Source organism: Mustela erminea, chromosome 11, assembly GCF_009829155.1.
Source record: "Mustela erminea isolate mMusErm1 chromosome 11, mMusErm1.Pri, whole genome shotgun sequence".
Classification (NCBI taxonomy): Eukaryota; Metazoa; Chordata; class Mammalia; order Carnivora; family Mustelidae; genus Mustela; species Mustela erminea.
This window is the reverse complement of record NC_045624.1, coordinates 6848519-6866251: the sequence shown is the minus strand read 5'-3', so window position 1 is coordinate 6866251 and position 17733 is coordinate 6848519. Positions and strand designations below refer to the sequence as shown.

Below are 17733 nucleotides of genomic sequence, written 5' to 3'. Positions count from 1 at the left end.
ATATTTGAGGTAAATTCTAACCAGAGATAGGAGTAAGCGTACTAATATCTGGTCCAGTGGATTTTCTAAGGCACTATTGTGAAGAGTAAACACAGTAAGAGAAACTAGCAAATCTGTAATTAGGGAGATCTCCATTAAAAAGTTCTCAGTAGGGCGCCTGGGTGGCTCAGTGGGTTAAGCCACTGCCTTCGGCTCAGGTCATGATCTCAGGGTCCTGAGATCGAGCCCTGCATCGGGCTCTCTGCTTGGCGGGGAGCCTGCTTCTCTTCCCCTCTCTCTCTGCCTGCCTCTCTGCCTATTTGTGATCTCTCTCTGTCAAATAAATAAAAAATAAAATCTTAAAAAAAAAAAAAAGTTCTCAGTAATTAATAAACAGACAAATCACTAAGATTTGAAAAACAGAGTTGACCAACTTGTTCTAATGGTTCCCTGTACCCAACAGCCAGAGAATGGGAATTCCTTTCAAGCACATGGAAAGAAAATCACAGTCCGCTATAGGTCTTATCACATTTTAAAAAATTATCAAAGAAATAACATCTGATTAATTCTAAAATGAAATAAAGGGGTTTGTTTAGAAGTTAAAAAAAAAAAAAGGTCATTTTGGAAATCTAAAAAATCCTAAATAACTCTTAAGAGAACTAATAATGGAAGAGACAAAATACAACTGAACAGTAAGGAAAACCCATACGTATCAGACCAGGTGATGTGAAGAAGAAAAAAAATGAAGTTTTAAATGCTTCTATTAAAAAGAACAAAGACTACAAAGCTAACAGACCAGAATAAGGATTTTTAGAGAATAATATAAAAAAGTATATTAAAAAGGAATAAAATAAAATAGAGTAATAAAAATAACCTCCAAACTGGTTTTCTGCATGATTAATCATAAAAACATTTTAAAATAAATACATCGCAGAACAGGTTTTGTAAAAGAGACTGGACAAGTGGGCAGGATAGTTGAAAACTTCACTGAAGTGGACAGTTTTCTAGAAGCAGCAGTACCCAGAGTGGGGAAGGGATAGATGACATCATACATAATTTGTGAACCGTTGCGTGTCCCTGCAGAGAAACATACAATTAGATTTCTTCCTCATGCACAGTTTTACCTTAGGTAGACTACAAATCTCAGTGCAAATCAGCTGTAGAAGAAAATGTACTGGTCCTAGCGCCTTAGCAGAGAGGAGGATTTCCTACCTAAGACAGTGTAAGCCATAAGAGAAAATTTGTGAAAATTTGATGATGGCAAATAAGAATTTCTCTTTATATGGTGCTTTCCTTTAAAAAAAAAGCCTACAGACTACGAGAAGATAGTGACGACTATGTAATTGATAAAGCAAGGATTTTCACTATACACTTTGGTGTACAGTAGTTTGTAACACTTATTACGTGCTTACAGTTTTAAAGTTTTTCAGGCAAAATTCACATACTGTGAAGTGCGCCGATCTTAAGGGAGGATAGTTTGAATTCTTTTTTAGATTTTTTTTGACATATATATACACCCAGGTAAACGGTATTCTACTCAAGGTACAGAGGTGGTCAGTCTTCGACCTCCAGGGAAGAAGAAATCACTCCTCATTTCTATCAATAGATGACTTTTGCCTGTTTGAGAACCTCCTGTCAATGGAGCCATGCATATCTGGCTTTTTCCCTTTGACATGTTTTTAAGACTGATTCATGATGCATTTTTTTTACACCGCTGAGCGGTATTCTGCTCTACGCATCTAGCATCTACCACCATTTGTAGAAGAAACTGCCCCTTTTTTCCAAAGGGATTGTATTGTGTTATACAGCCATCATCAATGTCTGAGCAGACTCTGTTTTTGTAAAGATTATGTAGGATAGGACAGAGAATATACAGGAGGGAAAATGAAAATGATAAATTCCTAAGCTGCTTAGTCTCCTGTAATCAGACAAATGCTGATGAAAACCAGGACAGGCCACGATTTGGAGGTAGGCAATGAAATGCGTGCACTGCCGGTGGCTGCCCGGTGGCTTGTAGAGCACATCCGACAAGGTATCATCGAGTGCGTGGTGGCCCCCTCTTGTCACCTGCCGATGCTGTATACTGTGAGAAACTCGAACATGTATGTGAGGGAACTTGCTAGTACTGTTCTCTGCAGCTTTGTTTGTAAATACCCCAAGTTGGAACCCAAGTGATCACCGGTAGGTCCATGGACAGAAAGATGGTTAATTTCTTGTGGCTCTTACTGTACCTGATGTTTGAGGACAGGTGGAAAAGCGGTTTCTTGCATTGTTTCACAGCAAGCTCTGAAGACCTTCACAGGAATGCCGGGCACCGCATGATGGGGCTGTTTGCCCCAAGGGAGAGGAGGAGAAATGGCATTCGGGAGGACTGTGAGGCAGGTCTGCTGCCAATCTGCTCTATTTAATTTCCTAAAAAGTCGAGGTGGAATGTAGGTAGAATGAGACAGGCGTGGGAATATGAGATTTGTCCACACTGGATCATGAGTTCTACGAGAGTTCACCCTGTGTTAAAATCTGCCATTTTTGTACATTTGAAACATTTAATAAAGTGATTCATTGTTTTAAGGCATATTTCTTTGATTACTGCTGAGGTTGAAGGTTTTTTTGTTTTGTTTAAACCCTTGGCCATTAATATCTCTTTTTCAGCTTTGGGATTTTCTGTTGGTTTACCCTGCCTGTGTTCCTATGGAGGTTAACTTTTTCACATTTTTTAATTATTTTAATTGGTTAAAGATAGTCACTCATTGAAGATCTCTTTTTCTGAAATATTTTCAGAATTTCAGAGCTTTGACTTTGCTTAGAAAAGCCTTCCCCAATCTGAGATCAAATGTCTGTGTATATTTTGTTTTATGGTTTTGGTTTGTATATTTTCATTCTTAATCTATTTGTGATGTATTTTGGAGTGTGGGATATTCTTTGAAATCTCTTCTATCTTTATCCACGGACTTGAAACAAATGGGCCAGAATATTTTGCCTTACGGGTTTTCCTTCCTAAATCACTCAGTTAGCTTCAGCCCAGAAGTACTACATGCAGACAAACTGAGAGAGTATGAAAGGTTACAACAAGGAGAGTGGTTCTCTGCCTTAGCCGTCCTGTCTCCCGTGCTCAGCGGCCCCCCCACAGCTGCTTGCTGTCTCTAGCAATGTCTTCTCTGATTCCCGCATCTCCAACCCTCTAAGCCACGCAGGAGCCCCACTCTCTGTGATTGGCCGGTTCTACATACCCGCGACTTTCGGTGGTAATAAGTAGTCTCTTGCGCTGCCATTTCTTCTGCGTTTTGCCCTTCTTCTGCAAAGTATAGCTTTAAATTCATTTATAAAGAATTTTAAAGTTGTAGTTATTTTGATAATTATAATGTATGCTTCTAAAAAATACAGCTAAGCATCATAATAGACTGTGGTTATAGCTTTTTGTTTTTCTTGAAGGTAATAACTGCTTTTTTTCTCTCATTTGGAAGCTTTGTACCAATTGCCAGTTCTTCTCATGCCTTCTGATACACTCTCAGGACAATATCCCATAAGGTTAATCATGTTACGTGATGAGAAAGTCCTGTGTTTCTTCGGCAGCCTTCCTCAGAACGTTCCATTGTTCTCAGCAGGCTGCTCCCTGCGCCTGCAGAAATGCTAATTGACTTCAGCTTTATGGTGTTGAATGGAATCTTTTTTCCACTCTAGTTTTAACAGATTTGTGTTGATAGGTAGGAAATATTGGTATAAATATATTTTCTTTACAAGAAATCATTGTTGACATTGATGATGTGTGTTGACTTCCTTAACTCTTCTCCAAGTCATGTTTATAACTACTGCACGAGTGTTCACCAGTCAAACCAAGCCCGAGGGGCTGGCGTCCCTCCTTCCAAATCGAAAAAGGGACAGACGCCTGGGGGAGCTCAGTTTGTTGGCTTGGAATTATACAAACGTCTTAAGGAATTTTTGAAGAATTACTTGACAAATCTTCTTAAGGTAAGATGTTTAACATATATGCTGACCACTTTATAATAGAACATGAAAAAGTAGTAGTGAAGTGATGATTCTAACTTGAGTGAATGCTGAATCTCGCACTGTTAACGTCGTGTTCATCGTTTCCGGCGTTGATGTGTGCATGAAGGTGTTTCGCTGTTGCTTAGTCTTTTACCTGTTGTGAAGGTGAAACTTTCATAAGCCCTTTTCTGTTTTTTTAATTTGTTAATGAGAAGTTTTTGATAGCTATACCATAGTAGTACGTTCCTTAAATTACTGACTTTTATATTTGGTTGTTGGAAATTGATGAATCTTCTAATTTCAAGTATATAATTATGAATTCAGATGACTAATGTTGTATTTTGAACCCAGTGTGTTTTGTATACAAATGTATAAATTCTGTATACAAATATATAAATGATCATAAGATTATCCAACCTTTGGAAATCACATTTTTCCCGTGTGACCTTGCCTTTTGCACAAGGTCATGTAGTATATTTCAGAACCACAGTGCAATCGTACTCTTGGCTAGGACGGGTTTCTCTACGAATATCCATGGCCTTGTGAGTATGGGTTCCTCGCGCTCCAGGCCATTGCTCAGGCAGTGGTGGGAGTTTTTTCCCCTTCATCTTCTGCCTTCTCTGTCCTCTCTAACAAAGGCAGTGTGGCGCCTTCCAGCCAGCCCCAGGATGGGCAAGTGGCCCTTTCAGCTGGTGCTGCCCGTATCATGTAGAGAGAGAGAGGACCTCTCTACCTTCTGCCCTGGGAACTTTGTGCTCCGTGTATATCCTTTAAAGACTTTTTTATTTACACGGGTGTTAGGCAAACATTTCAGCATGCTTCAAAATTGTTTTCCTAATACATTTTACAAGGTAATTAGAAACTTAGTATCATTCTAACAGGCCATAGTTGATTGACCACAAATTGTGACTAAAATTTTCATGTTCCCGAAACAGTGTTTCTGATGCCCTGCCAAACCCACTGTGCCCTTATTTCTGTTGACAACACTTGGGTGAAGTGCACGCTGGAATGAGTTATTCTTCAGCATTGAAGCAAGGAGTAGTAGTGCAGCGTGTTGTATGAGAGTATAGGTGGCCGGGCCGTATCAGTGATATCTTTGCATAATCCAGAGGGGCTCAGCTTTACATTTTATAGTTCCTTTCTTTAAATATAAATGAACAAAACCGTGGGTGTATCAAGATGCTGTCAGGTTTTCGCACGGCTTGTGGGATCACGTGTGTACCACATGTTTGTGGCACTTGGGCTTCTTACAGTCCAGTCGAAGACGAGGTGAGTGAAGGGGGCGGCTCGCCCGGGGCCTTAGTCCCCGGCGGGGTTCCCTCCCTCCTCGGCTGCTGCATTTCTGCCGCAGGATCTGTCGGGGCCACTGCATGGAACGTGCAGTTTTCCAAGGGTAGGCTTTACCTTGTGGATGTCATTAATACCTGAAAAAAATGTCAAGTTGGCCCTTCACATAAAAATTTGTGGTTTACGTTGTGGAAATCTTGGTAAAAATAATTTTGATAAATGCACATTTTCCCCTTGAGGTCTTGCTAAAGAGGAAGAAATATTGTACCATTATACTTACTTTATTTTTACAGAAATTTGACAGATTACTATAAAAACTATACATGTATCGTTTTTAGATAAAATTTAATGAAGGAAAAAGAGGCATTAAAAAAAATCTAAGAGTATTAGCCCTGTGGTCAGAGGACATTTTAATTTTTAATAGAAAATATCAAAAATAGGGATGATTTTGAGGTGAATTCCTTTCTTGTTAATAAAAACAAATTACTCTCATTCTAACAGTTCAAGGTTCTAAATAAATACATATTCCAGCTTCTTCGAGTCGATATGCATATATAATACCACAATGAAAAAGTTGCACTTTGAAAAAAATTTTTATTAAAATTCACTCTTTAAATTGGTTCATCAGGAAAAAAAAAATTCTCTTGTCTGATTCTCACAAGCTGTGGTCTGGTGAGAATTGGTATTAATGAGCATGTTTTTGTATACAATACAAAAAAGCTCATCTAAAACCGAACACATCAATGTATTTTACTGCAGTAGATTTGTTTTAGTTAATTTTTGTCTTTATCGTGTGACAAATGAAGAGCTTGAGTGAACTTGTTTTTAGGACGGAGAAGATTTGATGGACGAGAGTGTCCTCAAGTTCTACACGCAGCAGTGGGAGGATTATCGATTTTCAAGCAAAGTGCTGAACGGAATTTGTGCCTACCTCAACAGACACTGGGTTCGCCGTGAATGTGACGAGGGACGAAAAGGAATCTATGAGATCTATTCTGTAAGAAATACGTATTTTTTAAATACTTTTCACATGTGTATTTTCTTAGTGATAGTGATACCAGACCCTATCAGTAGGGGAATCTAGGCGGATGGGAAGCCCTTTTCAGAATAGTAGGCTAATTCCTTCTACTTTATCAATAAATGACCCTTTAATATCTTGGGGGCAGGAAAGGGAAAGGATGCACAGGCTGGTAACAAGTTTCTTCTGTGGTCGTTTGACCAGCCGTCCGGTGCAGCCTGGAACTGTCCCCGTTTAGCACTGGCCCCCCACGCGCTGCCCATGTCCGGCAAACGCAGCCCCGGCCCGAAACCCAGGCCTCACAGATCGGCCCTTGGGGTGTTGGGGTTTAAGAAACTGTTCAAGGAGAGGACTGTCCTGGGAGAGGTCCTCCTACACTCTCACTTTACAAAATAATAGGAACAATATGACCAGAAACTGAAGGTTTCTTTTAGACCCCATGAAAACAGATTTTGAAAAGGCAGAGTTCGCACGATTAAATCCTCTTCGTTATCCCGTTTCTTCAGTCAGGGAAGCTTGTTCTAGGCGCACAGGTTTCCAAAATGTGGTCGCCGAACCTGCCACATCTCGGGCCCCTGAGAACTTGGTAGAAACTCAGATGCTGGGGCCCAGCAGTGTGTGGTCGCAGGCCCTCGCACTCCGTCTGACGTGCAGTCGGCGGGGAGCACCAGTGTCGGAACGCGGAGAAGGGGAGGACTGGACCGCATCCCGGGCGGAGTGTTCAGAACGGGCTGTCCGATGCACCCGCTGTACTCTCCTGGGACCAGTGGTGTGAAGATGTCAGGTTCTGCATAATGAGGTTCTCTCCGTATCCGAGAATGTTGGTATAATTCCATACCTTGTTGCTTCACTATCGACAGTTTAATAAGAAGAAAACATGATGTATCATAGATGTGTGACAGACTCTTAGACTTATAGAGTTCATATTCTCCACCAAACTCTGCCAAACTGTTTCTTCGTAAAGGTACTTGGTTGTATAGTTTGCACAAAACTTTCTAGATTCAGTGTTTTGATTTGAGCCGTTTGTCCTTGCCCTTTTCTTTACCATTTGCAAATGCTTTCTTGAGACCGAAAAGTTGTCAGTGTAGGAGTCAGCATGATTTGGGTTGATTTCCTCTTGGATCCCACCTTGACCCGAAACACCACGTGTACCCTGCAATAACATCACAGACTCCTAAAAATCATTATAACTTAGTTTTTTGTGTACTATATTCAAGAACGATTAAAGAAAGTGGAAGCACAAGTATACCTCAAGATTGGCCTGCTTTTATTTTTTTAATTTACTTTGAAAATTTGTATTTTCATATCCTTAAATCCTGTAGTTACCATTTGGTAATATAATAGGCAGCCATACATTGTAGCAGAGGCCAGTTAATACCTGTCTAGAAGCAGAATTTCCTCTGTGTGCTCTTCCAGTGAACCTGATGAACTCATTTAAAGTTTAAGCATCAGCCGTGGAACCGGGGGGCACAGCGATCTCTCATTGTATCTTCGAGAAGTTCCAAAAGGTGGGGATGTTTGTCAAAAAATACAGTTTTACTCTTTTCCTCATAATTCTTCCTTTTTCATTTAGAAAGTTGTTTTCCTTTCATGTCCACCAGAAGACATAAATTAATTTCATTATTGATACCTTAGAGTGATTGAGCAAGGTTTTTTCCCTGACACTCTTCCTCTGAACTCTCTCTGGGGTCCCGTTGGCCTTCCTTTCTTACCTGGCCAGCTCTTCTTCCTTCCTTCCGTCCAAATGACAAACCATCCAGAGTCGAATTAGAGCTGTCTAAGGCTGGCTTTATTTAGAAAAATGTTTGGAAAAAAGTTATTCTTGAAGGTGTAGAATCCCTTCACTAGGAGTTCACAGCCATGGCATCGCCTTTTCCCTCCTGCCACACTCCTGCCTCGAGCAAGTCCGAAGAGTCGAGAAAGGAGAGCGACAGAGAACTTGAACGGGGACACATGTACTTTCCGGATAATTGCCCCGGCTTGCATTTCTCCTGAAAGACGAGCCTCTTCCTTTCCAGCATCTTTTTGGATATCATAGTTTCAAATAATTCTGAAGTCTTATTTTTATGCTAGTATTACACAAGTATGTATTCATACTTGATTAAAAATAGTTTTCTGTTAGAATGAAGTCTCGCCATTGGCAGCAACATGGATGGCTCTGAAGAGGATTGCGCTAAACAAAGTCAGTCAGAGAAAGACGAACACCATATGATCTCACTCATATGTGGAACTTAAGAAACAGACCAAGAAAAAGAGACAAACCAAAAACCAGACTTTTCCCTATAGAGGACAAGCTGATGGTTACCGGGGGAGGGTGGGTGGAAGCAGGGGGACCACGGGATGGGGATGAAGACACGCACTCCGCGCGCTCACCGTGCGCTCACCGCGCGCTCACCGCGCGCTCACCGCGACGGGCCGGGGATGATGTGTAGGATTGCTGGACCCCGGAAACCAGTGTAGCTCGGTTAACTGTCCTGGAATTAAAATTTTGTAAAATAATAAATTAAAAAACAGCTTTCTCTTAAATACGGCTTTCATACTGTCTTTTCTCGTGTGGTAGAAATACCACTCAGTTTGCTATATTGATTAAATTACATATAATCGTTTCTGAAATACAGATCTTCTGTAAACCCAGCTTTATCTGTGGTTAAATTTGGGAAGAACGAGACTGAAAGCATTTATGTGTGAGTTCCTCAGCAGTTTGTTTTGAGTCCTGAACCTTGTAAATTTGAATTTTACTCTGAGAAGTACCCCTCTTAACAAACAGCTTAAAAATCAGGAACGAATTACAACATTTCTCTCTTGGGGGGACATTTTATAGTGACTTTTACCAGTGATTTTTCTGGTATTACCTCTGTGGAAAGTTTAAAAACTTCCATCAGAGAAACCCCCCCCACACACACAAATACAAGTAAAATGGGAAATCTGAGTAATTTGTGTATAATGAATTGCCTCTATGTAATTTTGGTGCATTTTTGGTTGTATGCATCCAGGCAACATAAATCACCACAATTAAGATACAAAACTTGGTCTGTTACTTATTTTTCTATTAGGAGACTATGATAAAAGGGATTATCTTCATTCAGTGTGTTAGATCAGAAGTTAAATTTGGGCCAGGGAACAGTGTTAGAGGTTGACTCCACTGTTGTCCTGTAAGCTGATATGTATCTTCTCCTAAAATCCAGATTTTCTTTTTATCTTAATTATTAAAATGTGAGCTAAAAAACATCGTACTCCTATACTTCCTGAAGTTGTGAACTCGAGAGAGTGGCTCTTGTTGCATCATGATGATCGATTTGTGCCCAGTTGTAATCGAGAAATATGGATCAGTGAGATTTGGGCGGATTCTTGTGTCTTCTGTCCTAGAAAAGTGGTGAAAGTATGGACATTTTACGCTTCTCTGTTTTCTTGTCACGCAGCTTGCATTGGTGACTTGGAGAGACTGTCTGTTCAGGCCGCTGAACAAGCAGGTGAGCGTGTGCTGTTCTCTTTCAGAATCCCTCCCAGGGGGCGCCTGGGTGGCTCGGTGGGTTAAAGCCTCTGCCTTCGGCTCAGGTCATGGTCTCGGGGTCCTGGAATCCAGCCCCGCATCGGGCTCTCTGCTTAGCGGGGAGCCTGCTTCCACCCCTCTCTCTGCCTGCCTCTCTGCCTACTTGTGATCTCTGTCTGTCATAAATAAATAACATCTTAAAAAAAAAAAAAAAATCCCTCGCAGATTTGCTCCTTGGCCATCATCTCCCCTTCCTTTAGCGCGTCCTGCGAGTATCTTGCATCTTGCACTGTCTCGTGAGCTCAGGCTGAGAGATGTGTAGGAATCCGCATCCTGTAGTCTAGGACCTACATGTCTCTTTTTTCTTTTCTTCCCGAAGGTAACGAATGCTGTTTTAAAACTGATCGAAAAGGAGAGAAACGGTGAAACCATCAATACAAGACTGATAAGTGGAGTTGTGCAGTCTTACGGTAAACAGTCTCTCTTCAGTATGGCCAGAGTTTTTGTACCGAATGACAGCCGTAACGGTGTCCTGCCAGATTAATTTGCAGATACTTTATAGTAGATTTAAGATTATTGTTTTCATTTACAAGGCCGTCGGGATTCTCTTTAAGTTAGTGTGACTCTGTTCAATTTTACCCATCATAAGAATTGTTTGATCTTTGTACCTTAAGAAAATTTTGAGGAATTAGACATTTGAGTTATTTTCGGGGCTCGCATTGAGCTACTGTATATTTGATATAGTTGAGTGTCATTAACAGATGATAACCAGAGTCTCTATCAGGTTGAAAAATTGAGATTGAGAAACCAATAAGCTAAGGCAGTGTTTTAGAAACTTAGGTGGCATCGTATTTCTTTGGAAGTTTAGGGAGCAGGTGAAATTGGTGAAGGGGATTAGGAGCTATAAATGTCTCGTTATCAACTAAGTCACGGCGGGGGATAAGGTGCAGCGTGGGGAGAAGCAGTAATATTATAATGACTCTTCAAGGGACAGATGGGGACTAGACTTAACTGTGGGGACCGTCTTGTACCCAAATACCAGCTTGCTGTGACGGAGCCCAGAAACCAGGAGGCTGTTTGGCAGTCATGCTTCAGTTAAAAATAAATGTCATGTTTATTATTTTTAAGCTTTTAGAAATACAAGAGTTGTTTTTTTTTTTTTTTTTTAATGCACTGCATGATAACTGAAGCACACTTGGCCTTGGGTCAGAATTACCTGCTTTCATGTCTTGGATTTTGTCTTTTTCTCTACCACGGGAACAGTGTACTTGAGTACCAGTGAGCAAGACATTGACCTTCAGCCTTGTCATTGTCCGTTCACCTTATAAACTTAAACTGAATGCGACACACGTGGGTATACTGGGTAAAATATAATAAAAACTGGGGTAACTGAAATATAGTTCCTCTTTGTTTCTAGTGGAATTGGGACTGAATGAAGACGATGCGTTTGCCAAGGGTCCTACGCTGACCGTGTATAAAGAGTCCTTTGAATCTCAGTTTTTGGCTGACACGGAGAGATTCTATACCAGGGAGAGCACTGAATTCTTGCAGCAGAACCCGGTTACTGAGTATATGAAGAAGGTAAGTTAACGGTGGCGCGTGCGGTGACCGAAGTGAGAACAGTCCCCGCCGCTCCGGTGAGCTCTCCTTTCTCACGCAGGCAGCTTCTGCACAGGTCACCTCTCGGGCCTGTTGTCCTGTAGCGTCCGGGCAGGTGCCGGTGTGTCTCCCGGGGCCCCGAGCAGCTTTTATAAATTCATTTGAGCATCACGACTTCGTGTTCTCTCTGCTGCTCTGAGGATGGAAAGAGCCGCGCGACTTCTGGGCCCTGAGCGGTCCCCAGCACATCTGCGTGTGTCTAGTGAGAGCCACTCAGTGAGAAAAGACGGGTTCAAGAAACAACTGTTACTAGATTTGCCAATTTTTAAAAAGATTTTATTTATTTATTAATTTGTCAGAGACACATCACAAGTAGGCAGAGAGGCAGGCAGGGGCAGAGAGAGAAGCAGGCTCCCCGCTGAGCAGAGAGCCTGAAGTGGGACTCGATCCCAGGACCCTGAGATCATGACCTGAGCCAAAAGCAGCAGCTTAACCGACTGAGCCACCCAGGCGCCCCAAGATTTCCAGATTTTAGATGTTTGCTTTTTCACGTCTGGAATACTCTCTAACGATCTCCAGTACAGCTTTCAAGTTCCTAGCGGAGGAGGTCCTTCTGAGACAACAGAATCTGAGACGGATCAGAATTTCTGTGCTCAGTGATTGCAGTGAAGTTCTAGTGTAAGTGGTTTTTGGGTTCTCTTTCTTGGGAGGACAGGTCCCCTGCACTTCTAACCGTGAGGAGGGACCTAGGTGAGGAACCAGCAAACCCATTCCGTCAAGGGTCAGGTGGCAAATAGCTTGGCCTTCGTGCTCGCTCCCTGGTCTCCGCTGCAGCCGTTGGGCTCTGCCGTGAAAAGAGCAGCCGTGACAGCTTCTGCACAGGCGAGTGTCGCCGTAGCCTGGTGAAATTTTACCGCCAGGCAGGGTTTGGCCCGTAGGCTCTTGTTTTCTGACCCCTGAGATGTGCGGGATCTCCAGGAGGCCGAGCTCATGGTGCCTCATCTCTGCTCTGCCCTTGATTCTCTCCACACGGGGAGCGAAGGGCGGGCGTGCACAGCCACGTGGTCTGCATGCTGAGATGGAAAGTTCTCGGGTGGCTCAGTGGGAGCACCAGCCAGCCGCCCTGAGCGCGGGAGTCCCACCCCGGTTGTGTGTGGTGTTCTGGCTGCATTTTCCCTTTGGGGAGGTGCTTGTAAGTGGGCCTTAGAAGGAGTTAGAAGTTGGAAGTCCTTGACAAATTTCTTCGCTCTCAGAGCGGAACAAAAATGCAAGTCCTCAGAAGTCACACTTGCAAATAGGAGTGATCCTTTGTGTAATGTCTGTGGGTTAAATGCCTGAACTTTTTGGGAACGTAAGTGCCTGTTACTTCCTGGCTTAGCTCAGCCGCATGGTTTTCGAGACCCCGTCTCCGCTTGAGCTCTGCTGCATGTGGGGGGCTTTTGTCGGGGCCGCATCCGCGTGAGCACACGAGCCCGTGTCTGTGGGTCCTCAGTTCCCAGCATCTACGTGAGCCCTCCCAAAGCAGGCAAATCGGGTTTTCAGTCAGGCCCAGAACCAAAGGCAGCTTGAGGAGCAAGGACCTCCGGTGGTCTGGATGTTTCCAGCTGGGTGCGACCCGGCCTTCCTATGTCACAGGGGGCTCCTTTGCTGCCAGGTTAACGGTTTGGCCCAAACCCAGTCGGATCTTACCCAACATGACTCATGTCACCTTCTGGAAGTCCTAACCCTTTGGTCCTCCATTTCCTCGTCTGTAAAATGGGAATGATAATTGTGTAATTGTGTACATTTGGTGCTGGGAAAAGAGCAAGCGTGTTGTGTTTGATACTGGTACACGTGACTCACAGCCTCCAGCAGAAGGCTGAGAAAGTACAAACCACAGGTTAGAAGGGGACACATTTGATTTAAAGACTTGAAGAGGAATTGTATTTATATTAAAACATTGTCAGGAAGTAAAATACAAAACTTATGAACAGAATGGAGCTAAAGCATGAGACTTTGAGAAGTAGCCTTTAGCTGCCACTTTGGGCTTGATGTGCAAATTCCCTGGGGGTCTGTGTCCCTTTTCTGGGACGTCCAGGGGTATTTTAATAGAAACATTTGGGGATCTTTGGCTTCCCTGCAGTAGGGATGGCTTTGCCGCTCCTGCTGTCTCCTGTGATCGAGGCTAACGTGAGCTACAAAAGGTTAGTTAACTCTTCTAGGTTACTAGTGTCTCTCACACACACAAACTTTAAAAGATAAAAACTACAATACTTCACTAATTTGCTCACTTTTTTTTTTATCTGTTTTTCATTTTGTTTTCACTGTGAACTGATCCTAATAGAATTAATAGGGGCACTTCTTTTTTTTTTTTTAAAGATTTTATTTATTTATTTGACAGAGAGAGATCACAAGTAGGCAGAGAGAGACAGAGAGAGGAGGAAGCAGGCTCCCTGCTGAGCAGAGAGCCTGATTCGGGACTTGATCCCAGGACCCTGAGATCATGACCTGAGCCGAAGGCAGCGGCTTAACCCACCGAGCCACCCAGGCGCCCAATAGGGGCAGTTCTTAATTGCTTGATTTTCTTGAGTCATTTTGGATTTGATTTGACCCGATCCTGGTGTTCTCAGATCATTATCTGACAATAATGGTCAAGAGCCTGCTTGACTGAGAATCCACAAAGATTCCGAATGGCTGTCCTTCCTAAAACCTCCTGCTGCAGCCCCTCATGCCCTGGCTTCATTGTATATAAAAGAAGCTGTTACTGAGGCCCCGCCGTTCTTCAGGGTTTGTGTGATCGCCGAGGTACCGGCGTACTCCCCTCCCGGCCCCACAGGAATGGTCCCGCGGTAGAATGCTGCGACCCTGGGTCCTCCAGGGGCTGGAAAGCCACTGTGCCCCCCAGAGAAGGAGTCCGCAGTGACACTAGAGCCTTATCTTTCATCTGGGAAAGGATGAGAGTCTGTTTTAGGAGAAAGCAAAGTTTATGACAGTATGTTTTTGCTGTCCACGGGGATCATGTATAACTTCAAACAGGAAAAGTGGTGCTTTTGGGTCTGCAGTCCTGTGCTGCATCAGCTCGAATTCGTGAGATAACAGGCTTATGGACGTTTTAGATCTGAAGCAGTACATGATTAACTTAGAACTTCTGACTTAAAGCACATAAAGATCTCCTCTACTGTTGGGACACCTGGGTGGCTCAGTGGGTTAAGCATCTGCCTTCAGCTCAGGTCGTGATCTCAGGGTCTTGGGATTGGGCCCTACATTGGACTCTCAGGGTCTTCGGATTGGGCCCTACATTGGACTCCTTGCTCAGCGGGGGGTCTGCTTCTCCCTCTGCCTGCTGGTCCCGTTTGTGTTCTTTCTCTCTGTCTCTCTTCTCCCAACAAATAATCTTTTTTAAAAAATCTGTTTACAATAACTTCATCAGAAAAAAAATATACATTAGTTGTAGACTTTTCAGAAAATATGCAAACGTAACATAAACCTTCAAGCTTAGGACAGTGTAAATAAGTATGTATGTAAAACCTAATTGGTGGGGCACTTGGGTGGCTCAGTTGGTTAAGCAACTGCCTTCCACTCAGGTCATGATCCTGGAGTCCTGGGATCGAGTCCCGCACGGGGCTCCCTTTTCGGCGGGGAGCCTGCTTCTCCTTTGACGCTCTCCCCTCTCATGTTCTCTGTCTCTCTCCCCTTCTCTCAAATAAATTTTTTAAAAATAAATAAAACCAAATCGGAATAAATCTGTAGGTTTTTTTAAACAACCTGTTCCCCCCACACACACACTTATTTATTACATTAACACATTTTATATTTACTTATTTTACTGGTTAATAGTATTCCATTAGCCAAATATGCTGTGCTTCTGTTAATTCCTACGAGAAACTTGAGGTTGTTTTTATATTTCTTCTTTTATAAATTCCTTTCACATTTTTTATTGGGCAGCACTTACTGATTTTTCAGAGATCATTCTATAGTAAGGACGTCGGCATTTTGATGTATACTAGAGACAATTCCCAAGTTTATTTTGTTGTTCACATTTCACTATTTGGAATGCACAATAAGGTTCTAACTTCTGTTGTTTAAGTAATTGTCCCATCGTTTGTAATTCTTGATAGCATAAAGCCTGCCTGCATTTTTCTTGTTTTCTTGGCTCCTAAGTGTTTATTCTTCTAGTCGAATTTTTCTAGGTTTCTCCAAAACTATACCAAATTGAAAATCATTTTAGAAAGCACAGCAGTTTTATAATACCAAATAGTTTTCCTCTTTTATTCAGATCCCCTGAATAATTTGAGATTATCATTGAAATATTATCGTTGCTTCGATAATTTAGTGGTGCCTTAGTGACACTTTACGAAACACATGTATCTTGTGCTACTTTGTAAAATATACAGACTTCTTATTTTGTTGCTCTGTTAAATGATATCTTTGTTTTCCTCTCTTCCTTGAAGGGAGTTATAAGAACTCGAGATGCATGAATAATCCAAAAGTTATAGAGGCATGTTCTCAGCGATTGGCAAGAGAAAGCCATAATATTTTTCAAAAATTTTTAAAAGTCTGGTTACTAATAATGATTTCCATGTGGTCATTTCAGGGAATATATTCATGTGACTCTTCAAGTAGCTTTCGGTCAGAAGCAGGGGTTCTGAACATGGTGTCTTTTTTTTTTTTAGGATTTTATTTATTTATTTGACAGATCACAAGTAGGCAGAGGTGGGGCGGGGTGCAAGCAGGCTTCCCGCTGAGCAGAGATTTCCCCTTGACCTCTGGGGCTCGATCCCTGACCCTGGGATCATGACCTGAGCCGAAGGCAGAGGCTTAACCCACTGAGCCACCCAGGTGCCCCTGAACACGGTATCTTTGCATAAGGGAGGATCCATATGTTTCTCAGAGAGTCGAATGGGAATAGCACCCCCAAAAGGTGAAACACCACATAAAGCTGACATAAACACATTTGAACTGCTAACGATGATAGACTTGACAAGTCATTTAAAAGTTGCTGGAGGAGGGCGCCTGCGCGGCTCAGTCTTTAAGTGTCTGTTTTCGACTCAGGTTATGATCCCAGGGTCCTTGTATCGAGTCCCACATCAGGCTCCCTGCTCTGTGGGAAGCCTGCTTCTCCCTCTCCCACTCCCCCTGCCTGTGTTCCTTGTCTCTCTGTGTCGAATAAATAAAATCTTAAAAAAACAACAACAGCAAAGAAACTGGAAGTAGAAATAGATTGCAGAGAAAATTGTGATGGCTTAAATATGGCTGGCATTCACCCAGAATCAAAGGACCCCTCCCCTTTTCTCTTCATTTATTAGAGCAGGGTTGTGAGTCGAACTTGCCTCATGTAACAGTTCTTTAAAAAGGAATCCAGACCATTCACGTGAATGACTCCCCGCAGGCAGAGGCCCGTCTGCTCGAGGAACAGCGGAGAGTGCAGGTCTACCTGCACGAGAGCACGCAGGACGAACTCGCGAGGAAGTGTGAGCAGGTGCTCATCGAAAAACACTTGGAAATTTTCCACACAGAATTCCAGAATTTACTGGATGCTGACAAAAATGAAGGTGAGCCTCTCAAACTCAAAGACGTATATGCATGTCTCTTGTGATCTGCAGTGTTGAAGCTGTTTGAAATTCTAGACTCAGAGCTCACAACATGACCAGCATCATTTCTTAAAAGATGAATGTGTGTGTGCTTTGTCGCCTATGGGTTTCAGACCTCTGTGGAGGGTTTTGGATATAACTTTGAGGGAAGAACATCTTTTCAGTTCAATTTGGAATATAACTGTTCCATACACTTTAGTGTTAAATGATACTGCCTCTAATTTTGTTCTTGCAGATTTTTATTTGGAAAATCCTTCAAGATGTGAAGTCTTGTAAAGGATTTTTGTAGAAGTCTGTCTTTTTCCCTCTAGGTTTTACTGGGTTACGTTAGGAGCTCAACAAAAGATTGATGTTGGAATTCAAAAGTTTTCTCTTTGGCCTTCATAAATTAACCATATGCCATACATATATTAAATGAAGAATTTGGGGTCCCTTTTGTGACTCATTTGTTTGTAGAGTTGAGGTGGATATTCATAAATACTCCTTAAATTTTTTAAAATAAGTATTTGAGTGCCTATTATATATCAAGCATAAATAGTATCTCAACCTTGAGAATTTTAGGAAACATCAGACAGACTTCCTGATACATTTTTTTCTCTGTTTTTTTGCTGGTTTCTCATAGTAAAGGGAAAAGTAGACTTCTACAATAACAAACTTCGTTGTTACTTTCAGCATAATATATATACACTAAATATAAAATACTTGGTTATAATTCAGACATTTTTTTATTTGATCTAAAAGCACCGTTGTTTTATTTCGAGGTATCTGTCATCACAGTATAAATACATACGTAGGGGAGGGCTGTG

General features: G+C 42.2%; 1 protein-coding gene across 6 annotated transcripts in view; it reads left to right on the top strand.

The window, feature by feature from the left end:
- CUL1 (cullin 1) overlaps positions 1 to 17733 on the top strand; it is a 105813-nt gene that overhangs the window by 61374 nt on the left and 26706 nt on the right. For 5 of the 6 annotated variants that reach the window (XM_032305713.1, XM_032305710.1, XM_032305709.1 and 2 more), the window contains exons 3-8: positions 3771 to 3945; positions 6080 to 6247; positions 9688 to 9738; positions 10138 to 10228; positions 11176 to 11339; positions 16726 to 16888. In XM_032305713.1, the coding sequence (XP_032161604.1) occupies positions 3771 to 3945; positions 6080 to 6247; positions 9688 to 9738; positions 10138 to 10228; positions 11176 to 11339; positions 16726 to 16888 (812 nt within the window). Of the gene's footprint in view, positions 1 to 3770; positions 3946 to 6079; positions 6248 to 9687; positions 9739 to 10137; positions 10229 to 11175; positions 11396 to 16725; positions 16889 to 17733 lie in introns of those variants that run through there. The other variant, XM_032305714.1, reaches the window with a different exon arrangement.